The 17,141-nt window shown below is 47.2% G+C and overlaps 2 protein-coding genes across 2 annotated transcripts; both read right to left on the bottom strand.

Moving 5' to 3' along the window:
- Positions 1–1,161: 1,161 nt before the first annotated feature.
- DDT (D-dopachrome tautomerase) lies at positions 1,162–3,854 on the bottom strand. Its single transcript, XM_075110555.1, has 3 exons — positions 3,648–3,854; positions 3,400–3,575; positions 1,162–2,595 (listed from the first exon to the last, which is right to left on the bottom strand). Exons 1-3 carry the CDS (start codon positions 3,753–3,755, stop codon positions 2,523–2,525), a joined length of 357 nt encoding a protein of 118 aa, XP_074966656.1. The 5' UTR covers positions 3,756–3,854; the 3' UTR covers positions 1,162–2,522.
- A 2,172-nt stretch (positions 3,855–6,026) lies between these two features.
- LOC142064946 (glutathione S-transferase theta-1) lies at positions 6,027–16,624 on the bottom strand. The gene is made up of 6 exons (XM_075110554.1): positions 16,421–16,624; positions 16,227–16,283; positions 11,963–12,050; positions 10,717–10,867; positions 8,321–8,497; positions 6,027–7,316 (listed from the first exon to the last, which is right to left on the bottom strand). Exons 1-6 carry the CDS (start codon positions 16,530–16,532, stop codon positions 7,116–7,118), a joined length of 786 nt encoding a protein of 261 aa, XP_074966655.1. The 5' UTR covers positions 16,533–16,624; the 3' UTR covers positions 6,027–7,115.
- Positions 16,625–17,141: the final 517 nt, after the last annotated feature.

Raw genomic sequence — 17,141 nt, 5'->3', positions numbered from 1 at the left:
TTGGGCCTTGCTCCATCTGTGGGATACAACAGCCTTCAGAGCTACCTCTTGTTACAACGGGTCACATTACACTGATGAGATTAAGCTTGTGCTCAAGCACTTCACTGAATCAGCATTTAGCATGATTAGGAAGAGTCCTCTTTGTCCCAAATGTATAAACTCCAGGGTCCCATTTGTGGGAGAAAATAACGCCCCGCTTTCCATCATGACAAACTAAGAGCAGGGTCACCATGAACAGCAGCATCATGCTGTTGTCCTTGGAGAATAAATTCCAAAGCTATCGTGATTCTGTAATACTTTCCTGTTGGTCATGCCCTTCAGTGTGCTCAGGGCCTCACTGTTCCTCTCGTGTAAACACACAGAAAGATTGCCCTCGCTTCCAAGGTTTGAAGCTAGGAAATGGTTACACAGCGTTCAAAATCAGGTTGTTACCTTTGAATTCGCAAACATGCCTACAGAGTTCTCAAACAAACTGAGGCCATTTCTGGGAGCAGAAACACTAGCCAACCTTAGGAGGTTAAGCCTGGGAAATTACAGTCAAGACAATGGTAAAAAGTCAGTACAGTCTGCTATAGCTGGGAGGTATTAAATCCAGATGTCAGGCAAGCTCCAGCACATGGACGAGGGACAATCTGCATGTAGCATTCAAGGGAAAGGATTTTATAACATTATTGCTGAGCCCTAGATAAGGGTGGTATATCTGATTTTCTCCAAATAGGAGACATAAGCAACAGGGGATTGAAAGGCAACTGTTGGGGGCAAAGCAGGGAGAACAGGGTTTCTATAAGGGAAATAAAGGCTTTGGCAGGAGTTTGTGCTTGTTCCTTCAAGAAGTAGAAGGACCTCCAGGAAATGAGCCACCTGCAGATCAGAATTAAAGTGACACTTTTTTCTGCATTTCAGAGTATTCACCTTCCTAGTTGATCAAGTCCTTTTGCAAAGCCTGGGCTGTTTTCACCCTTCCCTGCAACAGAGTACTCCTGCATTACATATGTGTCTCAGATTCAGTTCACCTACCTGTTTGTTACCAGAGTTTCAAAAACCTTTAGCTGAAAAGACCTCGTGAGACAGTGCAGAGATCTGGGCAGCCATGGTACATGACTCTAAGCACTGAGAGCTAAAAACCCCAATGTTGTAAGCCAATAAATTCACACTTATCAATAGAGGCTTTGATACATTTTATTAACTAGATAAGATGTAGCCCTCCTAGCCTGATACACAAACTTGTGTTTGGTATTATAGCCCAGACAGGTTTTGCAAACATGTAAGTTGTTTATGCTGCATAGGGAACAACTAACTTCACATGGTAATTAGAAGGAATATTTTCAACTCTCTTGAGACCTCAAGTCATAAACAAATGTAACTCCAATGAGAATGACAAAGGAGTGCAGAAGCACCCTCCAGCCTCGTGTTCCCACAGACCATCATGCTGCAAGGGCATGCTCTCACCTCCTCTGAACTCCCTGCCTGTGACCCGACCAAGTCACAAAGTGGAAAGGAATCTGATAAATGTTTTCATTATCACTGGAAGACAGAGATAACATTATACCTGAAAAGTACCCTGCTTTTGTTTTAATAAAATGCCATGTGTATTCCAGTTATAAAGTGAGGGAGTATACGGGTCGTAAAAAACCAAAACACTTCCCCAGAAGAACAGTGAGCTGAAAACACCATCCACAGAACACAGTGAGATGCTGTATCACCCCAAAACTCCCTGTAACAGTGGGGTGAGAAAAAGTATTTTGAACAACTGGGTGAATGACAGGAATTATAGCTGGCAGTAGCAGAACCTTCAAAATATTTTCCTGTGGCACACTGCAATTCTTCACAAGTGACTCCTTCCTCTACACTCTGCTGTCGGCACACAAACATTCAGCCATGAAAATCTTGTGGACGACTAACACCTTGCAGGAGCAGCCACCAGGGAGAGCAGAGCACAAGATCTGATATGAGCCTTAAATAAACAGTGATATAAATGCATAAACTCCCCTCCCAATAATCACCTCTTTTTCTATAAAGGGCTTTTGGGGAGCCTGAAAAGAGAATAATTTGACTCCCAGGTCACCTTAGCTAGCCTGTGACCCTTCTGCTGCCACAGAGAAACAGGGAGATCTTTCTGCCTTGCAAAGCATGATGAAATCTGGAGGAACCCAAGAACCTCTCTGGTCCTCAATAAAGCCAAATGTGTTCTGGAATTAAACTTTTTGGTGCTACAAGAGAGTTTCTTCTAGGCCGACAAATGGCCATCACCAGACTGCAATTGATTAGCCACGGGGACTGAGAGAGCCTTTGGGCTACAAGACAGGCTTGAGACAAAGACCTTGAACTATGTTAGTAAAATCAGTACAGGTGATCGGCCCACTCTTGAGCTTTGTGTGTACAGGATGCAAACACTAAAGTGAATCATACAGGTGAAGGTGCAGAGCTACACAGATTTGATCATAAGAGGAAACAATTAGATGGAGCTGGTCATCTCTGGGTTGTCTTCATCATTGCTTTGTTCCAACAGGCCGCTAGAGGGATCACAGGAAAGTCATGACTGTTCTGTTCTTGCCAATCTGCCAGGGCTCCAGTGGGTAAAACCGGATGACAATTCTTTTCGGGTATAAGAGCAGAAATGCAGTGGACAGGAAAAGTTATTATTTTACGATTAAATATTATCCCTGCCTAGTTTGCAACAGAGTAGAAAATCTGCACTAAGCTCTTGCTGGCTCACACTTCACAGTGTTAATTTAACAGAAGTAAAAATATGCTGTGTATGGGCAGGGTACAAAGAGGTGCCAGACTTCATCCACACAAACTGAAAAGCAGACTGAATTTCAACACTGTTGATACGAGATACTTCTCCATTTCAGAATGACCCAAGCAGCTCATAATCATGTCAGGTATTTACCCTGACAGCACCTAAGAGGCAGGGAAATGCTGTTATTCTCCTTAGGGAGATGGGAAAGAGGGGCACAGCCTCATTCCAGCATGACATGGTGACCCCACTGTGAACCTCTACCAATTCCCACTGCGCTTTCCACCAGTTAGGCCAACTGGAACCGCTCCTCTTCAGAGAACAGTATTTCCCAGGCTGTTCAGCAAGTGCAAACCAATCTGTGATTTCATCTGGACCTAACGGCATGCCTGAGATTCAGCATCCAAGAGTACTTAATGTTTGCAATCTCGTTTTGGATCTTTATTAGACCTTAATCTCATGGAAGACCTGGAAACCCACATCGTCATCACCATCACCACTTTGAATGTCTTCCTGTACTTTTGTTTGCTGTGTTTCCCGTAAACCCGACAGAAGAGGTGCCCTCGCTCACCCCGTCCCCAGGGATAGGCGCGGTGTCCTTGCCCCTCGGGACGAAGGCGCGGCCAAGGCAGCTCCCCCCGCGCCGGGCCCGGACTCACCGCTCGGGGCCGAGGCCCAGCTTCGCCGTCAGGAGGTCGAAGAAGCGGGCGCTGTGCCGCTGGTTCTGCTCCGCCGAGCCCACCACGCCGATGGAGGAGACCAGCAGCTGGGCGCAGGGCTCGGCCGAGCCCGACAGCACCATGGGCATCCCGCACCGCACCGTCACGTTCACCCGCTGCCGGCACAGACACCGTCAGTCCCCGCCGCCGCGGCCCCGCCACCCCCGGCCTCCGCCGCCCCCGCTCACCTCCGCCGGTTTGCCCAAGATGTCGGCGGCGGCGGCGCACAGTTCCTGGGCCAGTCCCGGCGGTAGCCGGCCGGCCGGCAGGCTGGTCTCCAGTTCCACGAACGGCATGGCGTCGCGACCGCGCCGCGTACCGCCTCGGCCCGCCCCAGCTCCGCACCGCGCCGCCTCCGCCCTCCCGGGCCGGCCCCCTGCTCCGCCCCGGGGCAGCCGAGCCCCGGCGGGGGCGGCCGCCAGCGGGCGGGGTCCCGCACCGCCCCCGCAGCCCCCGGACCGCTGGCAACGACACGCTGAGTGTCCTGTCGCGCCCCGCCCTGCGCCAGCCCCAGGCAGGGCTTTGGCTTTTTTCCGCTTTGCCCCAGTTGCACCAGCTGGCTTTCGGGCCTGTCGCTTCGTACGATGTGCGTTGCTGGGAAATGTGTTAGAGACTGAGAGAGCAAAATAATCGCATCTCACCGATGAAGGAGTAAAACGAGGTTTGCATGGTTCTTACTGCCGGCGGGCAGACATTTCTGGTCACAAGGGGCACCTCCGTACCTGTCTGTGCAGTGAGGGCTACCAATGGAAGAGCGGTGATTTCTCAGAACGACCAGCACTACAAGAAATTAAAAGGCATAGAGGTTTATTGTTGTATCCAGTATATATAATTACCAGACTAGCTTCTGCAATCAGGACTTTGAGCTCCAAAGTTCATAAAAGTGGCCGGCTGGCTCACAGGGAAAGCCTAATCTACAGATCAAAGGTTTCTCAGAAACTACTGTCAGAGCTACTGTCCAGTGAGGGTTACACATGCTCGCTTACAGCAAACGGTTATGAACAAGCTAGAATAAAAGGTCATCTTGTTTAAGGCACAGCGCTGTTGTAAAAATTGGCCCTGTATGATGTGACTTTTTGGTTTCTACAGTTCTAGTCAGTCCTAATGAAAACTGATGGAATTGCTCATTTTTTTGCTGGGGTAATTGCTTGGCGTTCACTGCTGCTAATGAAGACAATACTGGTGCAAGGAGCAGTGTGTGTAAACCAGCCAGCAATAAGGCTGGAAAAAGATTTCTAGGAGAGAGATTGTCAAGACAGACCCAACCAGAGAGGGGACAGGGCATGGCATGCTGACAGGGGTTGTCTGCGTGAGGTGGTAAGCAGCAATATAAACACCCCCTTCAAATCCAGAAAAGCAGCAGAAGACATAACCAAGGAAAGCTGTTAGATTCCAGGGTAAATTTACAGAAAGATATAATCTTGTAAATAGAAGCGATGATTCCAAGTTTGTCAGTGAAATGAAGGCAGTGGGGGTATTCAGCCACCTCGCAAACCCCAGGTGAGAGTGCACCACAGCGTGATTTCTGGGAGTCGTTGCCTCCAGGTAAGAGGCCACTTAGGATCCATTTTTCTATTTCTTTCTCGTTCCTTCACTTTTGATGTTTCACCTTGTGACTGGCAGATTGTTCATGGCCTCCCAGAGTTTTTGAACTAAATACATTTGGTTTATTGTTTCTGTCTTGGAGCAGGTGATTAAAATGCTTGTAAGGGGGTGAACATACAACCAAGAGAGGACAGCACAGTGGCAAGTACTTGGAAACATGCTCAGCCTTTTGAAAATCATGGTAGTTATTTTCCCTCCTGCAGACATTTGCATGTCATCATCCACTTAGCAATTCCACTCTCAAAATTATCAAAATAATCAATCACTTCCCATTTAAAATTTAGCTCCGTTGTAGAGGGTATTTTGTGAATAAAACATCTATAAAAACATATTTTTCAGCTATTGTCTGGAAAGAAAAGAAATGAAGGATGGGAACAAATGTATGCATGTTTCTAATATTTTTGCTTCATGAAGAGAGGGCCTTCAGTCAGGTCTCTTGTCTTTATAGAGAAATTCACAAAACAAAATTTCCTGCTAATGCAAGCTGAAGTATATAATGGAAATCTCTTTCCAGACAGGCTGTGGACTAAATCAGTTGTATCTAGAACTGGAACATTAGTGAAAAACATCTCCAGAATACATAAGGTTTTACAGAACTTACCAGCAGAAACATCACTAGCCAAGACATGGTAGTACTGGAAAGAAAAGAAGCTATTTGATTAGTGAGAGAAGCCATTCCTGAATTATTTACCCATTCTGTCTTATTCCTTACAGGAAGTGTTCTTGGGCAAGGATTTCAGGGTAAGGTTCAAGGGCAACAACTACATAGGAACAGAAATATACAGAGATATATATTCCACCAGTTTCTGCATCCTTTACAATTTGCTACTTTCAACTGAAGAAACTAGAAATGGCTGGATTCTCTCAGTCTTACGTCATAAATTGTGCTGCAGTACAAAAGGGTTTTGTATTTGTGCTACAGCTAACCAGAAATAAATACAGCCAAGAAAGAGCCCAAAAGCTCCAAAACAATTCTCTGCCCTTTTATTGTGATGCATGTATTGCTCAATGCCACAAAAATCTCTCTTATTACTTCAGCTGCACAGGGTGACTTACTTGGTGAACTTCCATCCAAATCAGACTCAGAAGAGCACATCTAGATTTATTGCCCCTCTGCATTTTCTAGGAGAAATGTGGATTGCATTTACAGTATTAATGCAGAAGAAAACAATTTGATTGCTGCCATATTTCAAGAAATTACTGTGAATGCTTTCTTTCAGTGTATTCTCCATATAATATCAACAGAGTACTTCAGGTAGGCAGGTATTCGAAGACTGTGGCCACCCTCAGTTTTTCAAAGCTGCTTGGTCTTTACTGCACGAATGTCCAAGAACAGCCCCTGCCACATGTGTCCTGGCAGACGAAGCACCAATGAAACCCAGTCTTTCAGAAATGAAGAACAGTGATTAAACTGAAGAATTACAAAGAATCAGTTGCAGATGAATATGAAGAAACTTCTCACTGGAACCTAAAGGCAAATAGAAGTGTGGCATGTACAGACAGCCAAGCAAGATGCCTCAGCAATAAGAAACTTTAAAATAATAAAAAATTAAATGTCTTTTTTCACTTTTGTGACTGCCTGTAGTTTTGTGCTGTACTTGTCTGTGCAGACACATGCTGGGAAGGTAAGGATCAGGCACGCTTTGCAGTACTTGCCACTTAAGAAGGAGCTGCAAATGTTAAAAACATGAAAACAACACTCATCCTATACAGTTCTCTGATGTTCCCAGTTTGCAGGCTGGCTCAATTTTGTCAGGAAATACCATTCATGTCTCTACCATCTTTGAGAAGACTGACACCGAACTAAAACCCAGATGCACATTAAGTGACCTGTAGGGCCTCAGCCTTTTGGATAAATTTAATGTTTCAGGTCTCAAACCTTCCCCAGCTTCCACCCCCAAAGATGAAGGAAGGGCCTGGCAGAGGAGGGGGGAAATACCCCGCAATTTCTGTATGAGAACTACAGTGCTCTTTCCAGTTACATGTAGAACTGGAGGTCAGAGAAGAAGTTAAAAAAAAAAACAGAAGGAAAAATGGTAAGATAGGTAAATTCATTTCAACATCTTCATCAACACAGGTGCCAGATGCTCTTTCAGCTGTGGATCAATTTGAACATTGCTCAGTTCTTTGATATTGAGGATCATCTCATGGGCTTGGAAGAAAAGTTCTTTCCCCACAGCATCCTCCACCCGCCTGCGCCACTCCATCAGCCTTGGTCTGTCTTCAAAGATGTCGCAACCAACTCCAACAGGCTGCAGAAAGGGGGAGAGAGCAACAGTGAGGCACTGGGTAGTTACTTCTTCACCAAGACAACAGGCACCAAAAGTGTACGTGCAAGTACAGGTAGAGGGAAAAAGATGAAGAAGAGCTCGTAGAGGAGCAGTAGAAAGGAGGGAAGTCTCTGGTTGGGTGCATCTATCTGGGGGACACAGATGCTAGCCTCTGCTTTAAAGCTCATTTACAAGTCAATTCCTGAGTGTCAGAACAGCTGTTATGAGCAGCAAAGATGACTGCCACGTATTGTGATTTTTCAGCTACAGTATTGAAGATGAGGTGGGCTGACAGTTCCAGGAGCAACTGCGCAGTCTGCAGTACTGAGTGCTATATTATATAGCAAAACCACAGCATAAAAATGCACTAAGCATTTAATTGAACTGATGTCTTGGCTGACATAATCTAACCCCCTTCTACTTTCTGCTTGTCTGGAACACAATGCTGTAGAGAAGCAGAACTGCTATTTTTCAGTCTAGGATACAGAACTGGGAGAATCACTGCTGGGCTGCAGGATCCAGGGCCTGATGGTCTGGCAGAGAACAACCAGTTTGTAACACGCTTAATTTGATTGCTTCTGTCTGAGATTCAGTCTTGCATCTTCCAGACGTGGCATGGGCAAGTACCATCTACAGAAGAATATTCTTGTATGATAAAAATATCCCTATATCATCTTATTATTTCAGCAGACCTGTCTGCTATTGCTTCTCGCTTTTACATCTAACCTCCTTCTCTGGAGGTTAAAAATAAAGTCACGATAAAGGATGAAGGACAAGCAGAAGTATTGTTAGAGAAGAGAAACAAAAGAGATCTGTTGCAGCCAGCCTTTTTTTTAAACTGGTTTTCTGAACCCACTCCTATATTCTCCTCATTGTCTTAGGCCAGTTCTGTTGAGATATGCCCTCACTCCTCTTTCTAGTGAAGTCTTACCACATGCTGCACCCCTCCCTGCCCAGAGACTTCCTTACCACACGCCAGCACTCACTTGCATCAGCTCTACAATGGCCACAAGATCTGCCAGAGAGATCTCGTTCCCAATGATAAAAGCCTTGTCCTGCAGAAACCTCTCCTCAAATTGCTTCAGGGAAGTGGACAGCCCCTCCATAACCTCCTGAAGCTTCTCAGAGGGCAATGGCTGCCCTGTGAAGAGGGGAATCAGCACCTGAGGAGAGAACGGACTTAAGAGTACAGCCAGCTATCTTCTCATGGATCTAGTGGTAGTCATTTAGGTTATACCCCACGAACTACTCATGATCATCAGCGATCCTGCAGCAAAGTGCCATGCAGGAGAGGATGCTGCTAGAGCTTCGTGGACTGCTGCAGTCATGCACAGAGAGTACACAAGCAGTCCTAAGTGGCTGATCTGCTGTGACAGTAACCTCTAGCTAACGGACAGCAATGTGTAGAATGAAGCCAAGGATTCAGCTTGTTTTGTGCCTGGCAGTTGTGCACTCCCACTCCACCTTTGTGGGTTACAAAAGAAAAACAGGCAGCAGCTCTAGTGAAGACAAATCTCTGCCATAGTCACCCCTGCTAAGTCTTCCATTTCAACAGCCTGCCAAGATGGGTCAGCAGGCTGCCTGCCCACCAGCTGCCCCTGCTACCCACCCTGTTGTGTAACTGGGTGCTGGAGGCAGGCAGCTGCCTGTCCTGCAGGGTAACGGAAAGGAAGGCATGGTGGTGGCTGTGGCAGGGAGCATAGGAGAGACTGGAATGCATCAGCACTGGCTGGAGAGGCAGGAAATGGCTTCAGGGTGACAGCAGTCAGCAAGGCTGGGAGTGGGTAAGCACCATTTTTACACAGCCTTTCTGTGGCCTCCCAAACGTCATTCTTTAAACAACTAGAAATTTTTCCAGAGCAGTCATGTAAGTGCAGTCCTTGTCTCCACGGACTTGCTGGCACAGGAGGTAGTTGCCTTTCCGTGAGGTTTTTCATCATTCACAGAGGTGTACGCACCATTGGAGTTTGCAGTCTTTCACAAATATGCTGCCTCCACCTACCACAGCTAAAGAAATATAGTTTATCTAGAGAAGCAAAATTAAAGATACAAATTTCCATCGGGGGGAGTGGACTGAATTTCTGCTTAGTGCTAGTATATTCAACAATTCAATTTGGGATTGCTTAATCCAAGTCAGGAGTTCTGCCAAATACATGTGGAATCTATTTCATCAGAAAATTCATGACCAGTTCTATTCCTAAGTGGTTCCAATTACCCATGATGGAATCTCTGGGTATAATCACTTGAAACAGCATCATCTTCCTTTTCTGTATCTCAGGGTAGTCTACCTTCTCCCGCGTCTAGCTAATATGCCTTCTGTTACATGGTGGCTTGATATGTTTCCCTGTTTTCAATTATTCTGAGGACCTCTTCTGTACCTGGGTTATCTAATCATCAGCAGCAATTAGCTGGATTTCTTTCCCTTGAAGCACTGCAATAACAGCCTGCAGAGACTGGAAGAAATGGCTTCTTGTACGACTCTGACTCTATTTGAATTGCTTCTGTGTGCTCTCTAGGCAAAAATTGGAATGTCAATAAATCAAAAAGCTAAATGAGTCCTGATGTGTTTTGTTAGGCACAAACAAGAGCAAACTTTACACAGGAAGAGTGAAGTTCTTACCTGTTTACTGACTACCCTGATTTCATCTGAAATTCCATAGCACAGATGTACTTGCAGGGCTATATTTGCACCTGGGCCTCTCTAAGGATAGTTGCATTAACTGGCTGGTGAGTTGGCTGGGAAGAGGCATCCAGCAGCATCATCTGATACTAAATGATTTTCTGCCTCAGGGTGATTCTGTTAATTTTGCCTTAATGTAAATTGATCTGACCACACTGAATAAAGAATTACTGCCATTCTCTCTGTGTCTCTATTCTGTCTATCCCTGAAGCCATTTCAGAGAAGTACCTAAGTGTGCTGGAAGCAGAAGGCTCCTTCTGGATTTCCACCCTGATGGGGCTGCAGGGACTTATATGAAGAATGCAAGATTCTGCTTCCAGCAGCAAAGCACATGCTCACCAAAGAAGCAAAACTTCTGCCTATGTGCACATTCTGCACAGCTGTGCCGTGAGGGGGGTGATATTGGAGGCAATATCCAATCTATTATATATTTGTGCGCAAATCCAGGCAATGAAAGTCTGCTGGGCTTTGAGACCTTCTGTACCAGACCTACCTGAAGGAAAAAACCAAAATGACCAAAGCTGCTTTTGCCAGATTGAGCATTAGGAACAGCTCCCTCTCTGACAGCTCCTCTCATCTAGGAACAGCCTAGATTTGTTATTTCTGCATGACAAACTCCCTCTGAGTTGGGACTGTTCAAATGATCAGTATTCTGCCAGGAAAAGATCGCTTTACTCGCATTTTAATGTCCAGTCTCCTTACCTTGATCCACATAGTCTTAGGAGCATTAGCCCGGATGTTAGCATGGTGCCATGAGAGGTATTCATCTACCTTGGCCCGTTTTTGTATGTCTGATGGGTACCAGTGGTCGGGAGTGTTGTACTTTCGACTCAGATACAGCAGAATGGCAGTGCTGTGCATCAGACATTAACAAGAGACAAGAAAGGGGTCAGGGAGGCAAAATGCAGAATGCTTTTACCTAAGCTCCCCTCTGCTGCCCCTTCTGAACTTGCTGCTTCCAATAAAAAGCATTTAGATCAAGATTTCCAATGGAGTCTAGGGACCATACACAGGCATGTAACTCATGTTGGCATCAGAGGTGGCACTTAATCACCTTAATTGCCATGAAAACTTTAACCTGCTGGAAAATCACAGCACTCTTATATGGGGTACTGCTGGACAGTACTGGGGTAAACAAAGAACAAACCTCCATAACGATCTATCAGCAACGTTAACCCCACTTGCTCCGCGAGTGTTCTGACCCATCTCTCTGACACCTGTGCATGTTTATGCACTTTTGTACTAAATTAAACTCTCTAATGGGTAATGTTACCTTTTCATCGGATCCATCTCTAGCCTGCAGCTTCCACTGAAGTCAGTGGAAGTCCCAACAAGGAGAGCCTACAGAATCTTTTTGTGTTTGTCTAGATGTTTTTACTTTCACTATTTGGCAGAAGACAGACAGAAAAATCACTTAGTCATCTGCAACAATATGTACGCTGTATGCCATGGAAGAACCTGTGCTGACAAAATGGAAGAAAATGCAGATCTCCTGCTATGCTGATAATAGTCCAGTTCTATTATTTCAGTATTACGACACCATTAACCAGTCTCCATATTAATCTTATAATGTAAAACCTAAATTTTATCTCTGTAGGTGTTCACTTGGCCTTTATGACTAATTCAGATAAACAGAATTTTTCCCTAGGGTAAAAGGGTTTTTTTTTCATAGGGTAAAAGACATTTATAAGCTTTAAACATTTCCCAGAAATGTTTATAATCCTATTTTGGGGTAAGATCAAGAAGTTAAATCAGCTGATTTGTTTACATTCTGAAAGATAATTCAAACAGAAAAAGGAAACAGAGCAAATGAGGTAATACTATTAAAATTAACCAACATGTTCATAAATTCTGTGATCCTTAATCATTCAGTGGGAATGGCATCTCCTAAATGCTGCACAGATTACTGGTACCCAGTTATCTGGAGGTCTAAGGACTGAGTTCTTACCATTCTGCTAGGGTGAAGTCTCCATCCTTTAGAGCTGGTACTTTCTTCAAGAGGCTGACTTTGCCAGCTCCTTCACTATTTGATGGCCCTAAGAACAGTAACAGACAAGTCAGAGATTAGAAGTGTATCTGCCAGTGATACACTTCCAGTGATATAAATGAAATACCTGTAGCAGTGAACTGTCTTAGGTTTTTCCCTAAATGGTCATATTTCACAATTAAAAGGTAATGAAATTGAAGAGTCAGTGTCAAACCTATCTGCAGAGGGCAGTCGGCTCAGGCAGGGCATGTGGCATGGAGCAGTTCATATTTCTATACAGGAATTCCATTGCTTGGCTCTGGTACCATAATACTTGCAACACTTACTGAAAAATCACTCCATAGGAGGCATTAGACATAGGAGGCTGAAGGTGCTGGTATTGACAACACTATTGCAGATAACCAGGAACAGCTAACTCACTTGAGAACAGTGTGTCCTATGGCTTTAGAGACAGCGGGGAAAAAGTCAGAAGTTAGGATGAAGAAAATTGAACAGCTGAAAAATACTTAATATTTGCCAAGGAAGCAGAGTCTGGAAAAGTTGAGTTTGCATGCAGAGCATCCTAAGGAGGGCAGATGTTTGCTACTCCTGCTCTTTCTCCCACAAGCAACACCAAAATAAAGTAGTTTTCCTGCAGTTTGTTAATGTGGCTGACCCTAGCTAGGATGGAGTAATGACGGAAAGCAACTGAAAAGCCTTGTGCCCACAGAGATCACTGCAGTGGCTAATTAATCAGAGAGAACCCGTCTGGCACACAGAGCAGAATCTTCTTCCTGTTTGTTTGTCTCTGAAGAGCAAGGGGAATTGAGCATTTGCAAAGAAAGCAAATGCTGTCAACAGAGCTGATCCCTCGGCAGACATGCAGCTGAGGATATTTCCAGAGTTGTTGCCGGGATGGGAAAAACACAAATGTCAACAATACAACAACAGACTCATGAAATAATTCATTCTGCCACAGTGGACATTCACTAGGGGCAGCGAACCTCACACACCTCTACCCTGCATTACTCCTGACTCTGTATGTCAACCTACCTGTCAGGAAAATGCAGGAAGAAGACACTGCCCCATAAAAACAGTTTAAACTCCACAGTTCCTTGGAGTTTGGAGGCATTAGCAGCTGATTTTCTAATCAGGTTGTGGGTTTCCCACTGCAGGCACTGGACCTGCCAGTCAGCAGTTAAATGCCAGGGAGTTGTACAAAACTCCAGGAACACCTACGTTAGGTGTGAGGAGTTTGTTTGCTTTAAGTGCTCTCTATATGGAGACACGACATTCCAGGGTGCAAATCCTGACCAAATCAGCATGACAAGCAAGAGGTCTTATACAAAAGTCCTTTTGGTTAAAAAAAAAAAAAAGGGCTGTTAATTAGCAGGCAGTGTTCTACATATCCAAGAACTACTTGCCCCCATTCAGGAGGCAGTGTCAGTGTCTGCTTTACTGGACAAATGTGCAGCAGGAAATAGTCTCCAAGAAATAAAACCAGCCTTTGGACTATCAAGTTTATTTGTGGTTGGCTTTGGGAACAGGTGGGAGAAAGGAAGGTTGCTGCATTACAAATTACAGACTACTTTCCCAATATTGACTTCACATGAGACAAATCAAGCAGAACAAACATTACCACCCTGTTCTCCTTTCTAGCTGACTAGTCTCTACCTTGTTTCTTCTTTGAGAAGTGCTTTTTAAAATTCTGGTGTAAGTAGCTTCATTGGAGATTAAAGTTCCCATCCACCCACTGACTGAGGGGACTCAAATTCATGTCTCCCATCCCACTGGGAAATATCTCTGTCTACCTGCAGCGACAGTGGCCTCCAGCTTAGCTGGGTAAGAGGTTCAACATGCACAGCAGAACTAGGCCGCACTGTCAGGAGAGGTAGGAAGAAAGGGCTTTTTAAGAATAAGAGCCGGACAGAAAGCGCAAGTCTCATAGTTGAGAAAATTTAATATTAAAAAAACCCAACAACCTCCCCAAAAATCAAGCCAGCAGGCAAAGTACAAGGACAAGGTGCCTCATGTCCATGATTTATACCATTAAAAACAGTGGGGCAAATTTGTGTAAATCTACTGTCATGCAAGGAGATGCTGTGGGAAGGTGCTTGGTCCTGTGCCTTTAAAAGGGCTCCAAAGGCCAGTGGTCATCACACCCCTGGCTCTGGTGAGACCTGTGGAGTTCAGGTGGTCTTTGGAAAAATGAGCAGAAAGATGCAAGTCAATAATGCTTACAACTAACGAGCAGTCAATTCTCAGACATAGATGTCTGGTTGTTCTGCTGTCTGTGTTTATTACCCAAGGCAGCAGGCAACTGAGAAACAAGGATCTGAGAAGTAAGCAGTGGGTGAGGGCAGACTGAATCAGATTTCAGCCTGCTTTCATCACGTAGCAGCCCTAGCAGGGATACTGAACATACTAGTACCCTGATGGGATTACCATGCCTTTACAGCAGGTTGGACAGTAGGTCAGTGTCTGTTACACAGACTGCTCCACAGCCCAGAGATGGCACTCATTTGCTTTGGCTCGTACAGGGTCTTTGTGTACAGATGCAAAAAACCTGTGCCGAGACTCTGCCACTGAGCTGCAAACTGATAAAAGCCTTGGTGTGAACACTAACTCCAAGTTGCTTCATTAGGACCAATTGCTTATTGTTTTAAATTAGAGACAAATATTTGTATTTGCCATTTAGCAGAGTTTAAGTTTATGCCTCTCTTGCAGCAAGCAGAGCTAGCCTTTCTGTTTAGTGGTATTAACTGGCCCATCTTTACTACTTCTGTGATGTTGTCTTGACTTATGGTGCTGTTTAACATCAGTAGTATCTAGTGCAATTAGTTATAGATGTCCCTCAAGGATATACACACACATACTGTGTGCATTGCTGGGCTTTGAGGAGTAACTTTAATAAGCAGAGTATACACTGTCAAAAAGCAGGGCAGGCTGCACAGAGGAGGAATTCTTAAGTGTAAGTCATAGTGCAGGGAAAGAGATTTACTGGTGGGTAAAAAGAACAGTGGACAAGATTTTACAGAAGTAGAAAGGAAAAAAAAAATCAGTCTATTTGCTAACCACGTCCCTGCCTAATCATCTCCTCAGCCAAGGATTTTCAAGTACTATGCTTTGCTTTAGGCAAAACACTAACAATTTACTAGGAAAATGCAATACGTAAATGGGCACTAGTCACCTTAAACAGTTGAACAAGCCTGAACAGCTGAGTGTTTCTGCTAAGTACACAGTTCCCAAAGCACTCCTTGGCTGTCATTGTGACTAATTTGCTAGAAATGGCTGGAGGAACATTGCTTGGGGATCCACAAAAATAGGTGCAGCACAGCTATGAGACACTCTGGGAATAACAGCTGCATGGTCAAACCATTGTATTCAGGCCCCTTGGCACAGCGTGTATTTAAAATTGCTCAGGTTACCCGAGGAGCTAGCTGTTTCCTCCCAATAGGCCAAGCAGAGGTTCCAGAGCCTGGGAGGGGAGTCAGCTCTGAGGTACAAGTCTGGGCAGGCTTGACCTGTTCCAACCTCCCAGGCAGGATGGGACCCTGTCTTGAGAGGACACCTGGGTGAAGCCACAGATAAGCCTCCTCTGAGCTCTGTACATCTGCATCCCTCTCATAAATGGGTGGCCTCCTGCTTCCACTAGCTCCAGCATTTTGCTGAGGCTCCCCAAACACGGGCTGATGTTGCCTTGGCAGGGAGAGGACCCTTGCATCGTTACTGATCTGGAACAGGCCAAACTGAACTTCCCTATGGAAACAGTCCAAACCGGCTCGATAGCTCGTCAAATCCCAGAGAAGCGGCACTCAGGACAGGAGATTTCAAATAGACGGCCGGATGGTGTTCCGAGAGCCGAGCTGGAGGGGCGACGGCCAGGCAGAAGGACGTGCTTCTGCTCCTCTCCCGGGGAGGCGAAGGGGCTTGTCTGGGGCCCTGAGAGCAAACCCCCGCCGCGGGCTGCGCGATCCGGGACCGAAGTGGTGGGCCCGAAGGTCGCGGCCGGGGCCCAGTGCGGCGCTCTGCCCTACCAGCGCCCGGGGCTCAGCCCGGCCCCAGCCCCGGCCGGGGATCGCGTTACAGCGCCGGGTGCTGCCGGCGCCCCGCACTGCCGCCGCTCCCCTCCTTGTCCGCGGGGCCGCCGCCAGGCTCCCCGCGCCGCCCGGCTGGCCGGGACGGGCGCCCGGGGTGGTGGGGTAGGGGCCCGCTACGGGGGGACTGGGCCCTCCCCTCGGCTCACCTGCGCGGGGCTGCTCCGCGCCGCTGCCCGCCGTCGGCTTCCTCCCCAGCACCGAGTCTGCCAAGAGCCAAGAGAGGGGCGCTGAGCCCGCGGCCCCTAGCGGGCTGCGGCCCGCCCCGGCCCCGCCGCCCGCCCCCAACTCCGGGGCAGATCCGCCGCAGCGGCGGGCGGGCGGGAGGCCGCGACCGTCCCACCTTTGAAGAGCTCCACGTGCTTGAACTCGAAGGGGATGTTGTTGCTCCGGGCGAAGATGTAGATAGAGCGGCAGGGCTGGGAAAGCAAATCCAAGTACAGCTCCAGCCCCATCCCGCTGCCGCCCCCGGCCTGGCCCGCGGGGAGACTGCCGCAGCTCAGCCGCCGGCCGCCCGGAGCCGCCCCCCGCGGGCGGGATGGCTGGCAGGCAGGCAGGCGGGATGACTGACTGACGGACGGACGGACGGGGGCCCTCCCCCGGGCTGGCGCAGCCCGGGGATGTGTCCCCAGCGGGCGGTAGTGCTGAGGGGAGGCGAGGGGGGGGCTCCGGCCTCCCCCGGTGCGAGGGGCCGGCGGGGTCTGCGCCTTGGGGCAAAAGTCTCTTGTGGGGTGAGGACGGGAAAATGCCGGAGAAGGTCAGGAGAGCCTTTCCCGGCAGGGGCGGCGAGGCACGGCCGGAGTCGCGGTGCGGGGGGACAGAGTTCTCCATCCCACAAGGTTGGGCAGCCCTGGTCACACTGGGGCTGGCACCGTGCCGATAGGCCAGCTTCAGGAAGAGAAGTTAACATAACTAATGTAATAGTAAATCACCAGCCTCAAAAAAGAGGTTGGTTTTAAGCGCTGAGGCAGCAGGGACTGTTGTTCCCCTCTGCAGCCTGGCTGACGCCACAGGGGCTCGGGAGCCTGCTCTCGCCTGCAGCATCCCACCGCAGCTCTTGCAAG

Source organism: Phalacrocorax aristotelis, chromosome 15 (genome assembly GCF_949628215.1).
Source record: "Phalacrocorax aristotelis chromosome 15, bGulAri2.1, whole genome shotgun sequence".
Lineage (NCBI taxonomy): Eukaryota > Metazoa > Chordata > Aves > Suliformes > Phalacrocoracidae > Phalacrocorax > Phalacrocorax aristotelis.
The sequence above is the reverse complement of the archived record's forward strand: the minus strand, read 5'-3'. Positions and strand labels throughout refer to the sequence as shown.

Excerpts from the sequence above, each read along its gene's own strand:
- DDT (XM_075110555.1), bottom strand. The coding sequence starts at position 3,755 with ATGCCGTTCGTGGAACTGGAGACCAGCCTGCCGGCCGGCCGGCTACCG. Across the intron at positions 3,576-3,647 it reads TCTTGGGCAAACCGGCGGAG|CGGGTGAACGTGACGGTGCG; the intron begins GTGAGCGGGGGC and ends CTGTGCCGGCAG. Across the intron at positions 2,596-3,399 it reads CTGGGCCTCGGCCCCGAGCG|AATTGTCATCCGGTTTTACC; the intron begins GTGAGTCCGGGC and ends ATACCCGAAAAG.
- LOC142064946 (XM_075110554.1), bottom strand. The coding sequence starts at position 16,532 with ATGGGGCTGGAGCTGTACTTGGATTTGCTTTCCCAGCCCTGCCGCTCT. Across the intron at positions 16,284-16,420 it reads GCACGTGGAGCTCTTCAAAG|ACTCGGTGCTGGGGAGGAAG; the intron begins GTGGGACGGTCG and ends GGCTCTTGGCAG. Across the intron at positions 12,051-16,226 it reads CGCGGAGCAGCCCCGCGCAG|GGCCATCAAATAGTGAAGGA; the intron begins GTGAGCCGAGGG and ends TACTGTTCTTAG.